Source organism: Anarrhichthys ocellatus, unplaced genomic scaffold, assembly GCF_004355925.1.
Source record: "Anarrhichthys ocellatus isolate YVR2014 unplaced genomic scaffold, GSC_Weel_1.0 scaffold932, whole genome shotgun sequence".
NCBI lineage: Eukaryota > Metazoa > Chordata > Actinopteri > Perciformes > Anarhichadidae > Anarrhichthys > Anarrhichthys ocellatus.
In genome coordinates, this window is record NW_022280906.1 from 1 (window position 1) to 7,719 (window position 7,719).

A 7,719-nucleotide genomic window follows, 5' to 3' on the forward strand; every position below is an offset into this window, starting at 1 on the left:
ACTCATCTACTGTAGTAGAACCCTGACTGTGGAGGAGAACCTCACACGCACACACACACACACACACACACTACAGAACACCACGACTAAAACAGGTCAGTTGGTTGGTTTGTTGGGCACGTGCCCCCCCAATGTCACCACACCACCCGCTTCCTTCAACAGCAGGTACTGTTCATCCACCCAACCCTGCCTCTTCCTCCCAAAACAAGCTCTGCTTTGTTCCCCCCCGACCAACCCCATTGGCAGGGCCTGGGAGTTTATATGCTTAGTTTAAAAAAAAAAAAGGCACTACCCACCCGTCAGTGCCTGCCTGTGTTGACCCCCCCCCACCACCACCACCACCTCACCCTGTGTACTGGAGAGAAGTAAACATTCTCTTGACAAGTTTCAGGTGCATTTAGTCCTTAAATCCAGCAGGTAAGACTGTACGAGATGCTCCAAACAGTCCGAAAGAGATAAAACTCCAACTCCGTGTTAGAGTCGTGACCATTAAAGGTGTGTGTGTGTGTGTGTGTGTGTGTGTGTGTGTGTGTGTGGGGGTGTGTGTGTGGGGGGGGGGGGGAGCATTCCTGCGGCACAAGTTTTTGCTTTATCTGATGAGACATGGAGCGGAGAACAATTAGCTATATTGCTGACAACAGCTGAGATCTGGAAAACAACAGCCGGAGGGAGGGCCTGAAACCAGCCCAGAAGAAAACAATAGGACACACACGCACACACACACGCACACACACACACACACGCACACTCAAGAGGAGGATGCGTCCATGTTTTCTGCAAGCTGTGTATTCTCCCGTCTATTCTGAGAATCACTGGAGTCGTGTATTATCTCAGAGATAAGAGACTCTCTCTCTCTTTCTCTTTGCCAGGACTCAGGAAGTGCAGAGGAATTTTCTGCCAGATATCTCTGTGTTTTTAAACTGTTCTCGAAGCCCACACCTCCTCCTCCCCCCCTCCTCCTCCTCCATGGAGTGACTTCCTCTCCAGGCCGAGCCTTGGCTCCCTGCTCTCCACTGGTGCATCCTCTTCCTGAGGTGGAGTCCACCCTTTTCCATCAAAAGAAACCCTCCCTCCATTTGCCCTTTTCTCTATTTTTCTTCCTCTTTTAGAGGCGGAGCCTTTTTAATTCGAACATGAAATTTGGAACCGCTCAGCACAAAAGACGCTTATTTGTTTAAATACCGACGCAAACTAAAAGGGAAACAGAAGCTGAAGAAGCAGATCTCCTGATTCTACTTTTCTATTTGGGTCAAAGGGCATCTGGCTCTTTAGAGTTCCCACTGATATTAATAAATATCTATAAATATCTCATCAAACTGTATTTGTGAGACACGTGAAGCTGAAGAAAGATGATTTTAAATGTGAAAATCTGCTAAATATTCTGTCTGAACACAAGGAGACACTGAGGGTGAGAGGGAACAGAAAAAGGGAGCAGCAGGGTTGTAGGAAGGAGACGGGTGGTGGTCACGAGAGGAAAAGGGGGGAGGAAAAGGGAGGGAGGAAAAGGAGGGAGGAGGCAGAGAAACACTCACTCCTGCAGGGTCTCCACTCCCATTTCCTTGTACTGCAGCTCCTGCTTCACCTGAGCCAGCTCCTGCTTCAGTCTGGAGAGCTGCCGACAGAATAACAAGCTGAGTCATGACTCACACACAGGAACGCTCCGTCATGTTTATACAGTGTGAGTGTGTGTGTGTGTGTGTGTGTTATAATAGAGTTAAATATCAGAACGCTCGATTTCTGTGGTTCAACGTAACGAGAACCGGCGGAGATTCATGCTTCTCCTCATTACAAGATATCACTTATTAAAGCTATAAAAACTCAAACTCAAATTAATTTACGTTCATTTTTATTTTCATCTTTATTAGTTTTTAATCGGAGAACATCGTATTTATTGAGTCGGTGATTCTCAAACTGAGGCGTTTCCTCCTGAAACTAAATGTCTGATCATGTTTTACATATTATACATAAATATTGTCCACAATACATGTTTTTTTTAAACATTAAATTATAGTAAATGTGTTGTTATATTATTATTTATACTGTCATATTGTACGGGAAAGTACAACAAAGATTATTAGCAACTTTTTAAATGGACATTCTTTAAACCTGCACATGAACACAGGTTCATAGTGTCAGATACTATTTTATTAAAAACTCTTTAATAAATATTATTTTAATAATTTCCCATCTAGAGAAGCTCCCTTTGAATAAAACATTGTGTGAACTTATCTTGTGGAATAAAAATGTTCATTTAATTGAACTCAACTGTTTTTTTGCACATAAAGAGACTTTTGATCATTCTGTGAACACATCTGTTCTCCTGCTTCTCTGCACTTTGATTAACTAAACCTCCACATGTGAAGGTCATGTGTGACATCTACAGAGAGAAGAAATGATGAGCACTCATTTATTTATTGGATATAAATCACTGACTTCGAACCATCAGTGTAGATTTCTGGGAGTAAGAACTGAACTTTAATGAAATGAAACGTTTTCGTGGTGAACACAAAGAATAAAGTTGAACTCAATCCAGGAAACACCCTCAGCGAGCTAGCCTCAGCCTGACCCTCTGATGATGATGATGATGATCTCATCCTCATCCTCCAGAGGCCCCCGGGGCTACAGCCACAGTATCCTGTAGGGGCCACACCCCGCCCCCCCCAAAAAAGCCTCAGAACCATTGTTCTCCTCCGGTGATGAAGACTTACCCGTTCTCGTCTACAAGCCACCTCCACTTTGATTTGGTCGGGGTCGTATTTGGAGTTTGAGGACGAGCCGGAGAGCGCTGAGAACACACGAAGAAGAAAAGATGGAGTTAGTTCATGACGTGTCGATGTGTGGACGCTGGTGGGCAGCTGGAGGGTAAACTGGGTGGAGGCTACACCAGGAATGGAGGATCTGGAAGATCTTGCAATAGATCTTTAACCCCCCCATCAAGTTCCTGAAGGGACTTTAACTCCAGAGCAGATTATTAGGTCAGCGAAGGTTCCAGCTCACACTTCACTCGTCCTTTAATTCTTTCTTTTCATGTTCTCTCACGCATGTTTTATCTTTGATATAAAACACAGGGCTGTATGTAGAGACGGGTGTTGTTATGGGTATCAATACTAGTACTCTTATTGATACTCTTATCGGTTCTCTTTGAGTATTTTTAGAGAAAAAAAGTCAATTAATTAAGAAAATAATCCACATTTCTTTATTATTCTTACCGTATGACGTCACTACCGTATGACATCGCTACCGTATGACATCGCTACCGTTACCTGACGGCTGCTCCACAAACAGACTGATGTTCTGCTTGTTGGTCACATGTTGTGAACCAGAGTTCTACAATGTTCCTTCTCTCTCCAGAACTTCTAAAGAACCGATAGCAGAAAGGCTAACTCTGGACCTTATTCTGTTCAGAACCAGGTTCCATCCCTCGTTGTGTGAGGAGAGTGAGCTGGATGTCTTACTGCTGGTGATGGAGCGATTGTCCTCGGAGAGCTCGTGGAAGAGCAGCATTTCCTGCTGAGCCAGCTCCAGACGCTGCTGCTTCACCAGGTACATCTCCTTCTTGGCTTTGAGGGCCTCCTGGGCCACCACCAGGTACTCCTTCAGCATGCGCTCCTGCTCCTGCCGCCATTGAGTTCGCGGGTTCTCGATCTGGGTGGTCTCTATGAGAACCGGAGAAGAGGAACAACAACAACGAGAAGAACAAGGAGGAGAAGAACAAGGAGGAGGAGAACAAGGAGGAGAAGAACAAGGAGAAGGAGGAGAAGAAGGAGGAGAACAAGGAGAAGAACAAGGAGGAGAAGGAGAAGAAGAAGGAGAAGGAGGTGGACGAGGACAAGAACAACAACAACAACAACAACGAGAAGAACAAGGAGGAGAAGAACAAGGAGGAGGAGAACAAGGAGAAGAACAAGGAGGAGAACAAGGAGGAGAAGAAGGAGAAGGAGGTGGACGAGGACAAGAAGAAGAACAACAACAACAACGAGAAGAACAAGGAGGAGAAGAACAAGGAGGAGGAGAACAAGGAGGAGAAGAACAAGGAGAAGGAGGAGAAGGAGGAGAACAAGAAGAAGAAGGAGGAGAACAAGGAGGAGAAGGAGGTGGACGAGGAGGAGAAGAAGAAGAATAAGAAGGAGAAGGAGAAGGAGAAAGATAAGGAGAAGAGGAAAGAGAAAGAGAAAGAGGAGAAGCAAGGCATTACATGGCAGTGGAGGATCTGTTTAGAGGAACATTCAAAACGTTTACGAGACTTCTTAGATATCGAATCATCGGCGAACTGTCGACACTAAACCGCTCCTGATTGGACGAACGCTTTCACGCGAGGGCTGCAGCCTCGGCTTCACAACAAACAAACGAGTCGGCTCGTTTGTTCTCCTTTTCTCTGATTTACTAAAATTGTTCAACGAAATGTGATTCAGAAAGCATTTGAGGTGAAATGAGCCACGCAGTTCCTCAGTCTTCATTCTGCATCGACAAACAAAGTTTTTGGGAGTTTAAGAGGCAGAGAGTCACGCTGGATGCTCCTAATTTGCATAAAGTAGGCTAAACCTCAACTTTATGCAAATGAGGAGTGTCCTCGCCTCTCGAAACGAAACATAATATATGTGGAATGTATCTGCATTGCATTCTATCTTCATTTTGGATTGTTTGAGAAAGTAGGAAATATATTCCCAATTATTTTTCTTCTGCCTTGTGAAGCACTTTGTACCTCGTTTTGATAAGTGCTATTTAAATAAGCTTTATTATTATTATCATCATTATCAAGACCACAAGATGTCTGTTCACAGGTTAAACCTTCATTGTGACATGAGACCAACAATCCAGAGTTAAATATTTACAATCACACAGAAAATTAGGATATTCTACAAAACACGTTGTTTGTTGTCAAAACTCAGAGCCAATCAGGTGACAGGCAGGCGTTTCCCATCATGCACTTGCCGTCTCCTTGGAGAACAGAAAGAGCTAAATCAGTGGTGTGTTTCAGTACTCGTAGTTAGACGGGGATGTACTCACTGTTGATGTGGTCGATGTAGTAAACTCCCACTTGCTGGTCATAAACCTCCTCCCACCCGAGAGGCAGCTCGTCTCCAACACAGTCGGCAAACGTCAGCGGTTTGGTGATCCTGAAATGATTTAAAAGCTGTTCAGTAACACAGTGATGGAGAGAAACGCTCCGTTATATCAGCTGAAGAGATAATAAACATAAACACAGTCTGTGAAGAGCTGGAGACTATTGAGTGAGTTTGACTTAAATGAGAGCGTCGAAGGCACCAAAACCTAACTCGTGGTTATCAAGAACAATACAAACAATCAGAGATAATAACATGGAATAAGATTTACCCCAAACATAGTCGCTGCTATACAACACATTATTTAAATAACCAAAGACTCACAACACACAGGTCCTCTTCTAGTGTCTTCATTTCTGTTATTTATTGATTTTACTCATCCAAAAGGTATAGAAATGTACAATAAACGTAAGTTCCTGTGAGTGAGATAATGCAAATTTGAAAAATTTAACATTTTATGACGAGCATCCATGTTAACTGGGTTAGAGTTCCCATCATGTGACCCACAAACACTACGACTGAGAACGAACGCTGTCTGTAAACAGCTGAAACCTTTAGCACCACATTTAGCTTCATTGCATAACTCTTCTGAGAGTTTAACTTTACAGAAATCTGTTCTGTCTCCACACATGATTTCTGTCCTCTCAGCATTAACGGGCTCTGCTTCATTCATCGTGATTCTTAAAGACGTTTTCAACGTTAATCGAGCAAAAAGTAAACATTAGAAGAATATTCTCTCCTCCACCTCACTGAGCCTCAACATTAAAGCAGCTTTTAAATGTATATCATCATCATCATCATCATCATCATCATCATCACCATCACCATCACCATCATCAGGAAGAGAAACTCTGCGCCCGACACGTAGTACAAGTACACAGCTGAGGTATTAAGTATGAGTACATTTGGGTAATGTGTGTTTGTGCTTTTCTATGACGGACTGCAGGTCAATCAGCTGCTTCACTGAGTCTAAACGAGCTAATGTGACTATTAGATTTCCCTGATTTTGATGACATCTATTAAAAAAAGAATAATTTCCTGCAACATACATTCTTTAGAGATTGCTTGTATCTGAAGAATACATTATTAAAGCCAAATCTTTGAAGTATTTAGTATTTCTCAGAGAAAGTGTGTCAGTGTCATCGGTACAAGTTAAAAACAATGCATTCTGCATTCAACAACGAACTTTCAGCTCTCTTTAAAAAGTAAATAATTCATGAATATATTAAGAGAGACCACAATAAGATAGTAAAGACTCGTAAACAGCAGCAAAGCTTTCTGTGATGTGAAACTCTTCTTTGTGTGATTTAAGCGTTAAAAGGTGTTGAGTTGAGAGCTGTGCTGGGAAGAAGCAGATCAAATGTCTTCACGTCTTCATTTGATCCTATTAGACATTTGTGTCATAACCAGCAAATTAATTCTTAAATTATGGACAAAAATGTGTTTGGTCACAGTGACGTTTGACCGACACATTCTAGTCCGTTCATCCTCGAGTCGAAGTGGATGTTTGAAGAGATATGAAGAGATTCCCTGAAAGCGTTCCTGAGACATTCATGAGAACAGACGGACAAAACCGAAGACATGACAAAGAGATGTTCTGATCTTTTCCTTCTCGATACTGATTCCGGTACCTGGATACAGAGTACTGATCTGATACTTACGACTTGAACCAGAACCATCATGACTCGAAGTAGAGAGAACTAGAACATGTCTTTAGTGCAGAATAACACATTTATGATGACATATTGAACTATTGACATGTTTCCAGCCTCTCCTCTCCTCTCCTCTCCTCCCCCCTCTCTATCCTCTCCTCCTTGTTGTCACATGACTGTTGGTCTCAGATGAATCAATCATGACTTCATAGTTTCACTGAGGAGCTCACACTTTAATGTTTTTACACAATCTGGTTAAAGTGAACGCTTTATTTGTGGAGAGATTTTAAATGAGAGATAAAATGTTTTTGATGAAATATCACAATTTTAAGCTTAGTTTCGCTTTCGTTTTCTGACGGAAGCGTTCATCACACATGACATGTTCGAGGACTGTCGGAAGATGAAAATCTGACGATAATGACAGTCTTTACAGATTCTGGCTGAGATAAACGGTGTAGTTTTGGCGATTGTAGAAAAAAGAAACTGTTTTCCATCCCGTCAGCGGGTTTTGGCCTTCAGAGGTTGTATCTTCAGGTACTAAATGTCAACAATGAACAACTGCCATGATGTAATAATTTAAAAGGCTGTGTGTGTGTGTGTGTGTGTGTGTATGTGTGAGTGTGAGCCCCCGTCAACACACACCGAGTCCGTTTACAACATGATGGGGCAGAACTAACCACATCAGGCTGATACATCACTGACTCCTCGAATCTCCACAGTCTGCTGACAGAACATCAGTTAACCGTCTGGTTTCTATCAGAGACAGTGACAGAGACTCCTCCCCCACCACAGTACCATCACAATGCAGTCAACGCATGAGGCCCGATAGTGGTGAGGCATGCGGAACAATGACGGGCGAGTACCACAATCCTGGGCGAGTACCACGTTCCTGGGCGAGTACCACGTTCCTCGCCACGTTCCTCTCACCACGTATAAACTACTCTTTAGTGAGCTAATGGACTAAAGAGATCTAGAGCATAAACTACTCTTTAGTGAGCTAATGG

The 7,719-nt window shown here is 42.9% G+C and overlaps 1 protein-coding gene across 2 annotated transcripts in view; it reads right to left on the minus strand.

Annotated features, from left to right (window-relative positions):
- Positions 1–562: 562 nt before the first annotated feature.
- LOC116377134 (protein WWC3-like) overlaps positions 563–7,719 on the minus strand; it is a 9,431-nt gene continuing 2,274 nt past the window's right edge. The window contains exons 2-5 of one of the 2 annotated variants that reach the window (XM_031838698.1): positions 5,008–5,117; positions 3,456–3,656; positions 2,709–2,785; positions 563–1,612 (exon numbers count right to left, since the gene is read on the minus strand). In XM_031838698.1, the coding sequence (XP_031694558.1) occupies positions 1,529–1,612; positions 2,709–2,785; positions 3,456–3,603 (309 nt within the window). In that variant the 5' untranslated portion in view covers positions 3,604–3,656; positions 5,008–5,117 and the 3' untranslated portion in view covers positions 563–1,528. Of the gene's footprint in view, positions 1,613–2,708; positions 2,786–3,455; positions 3,657–5,007; positions 6,843–7,719 lie in introns of those variants that run through there. The other variant, XM_031838697.1, reaches the window with a different exon arrangement.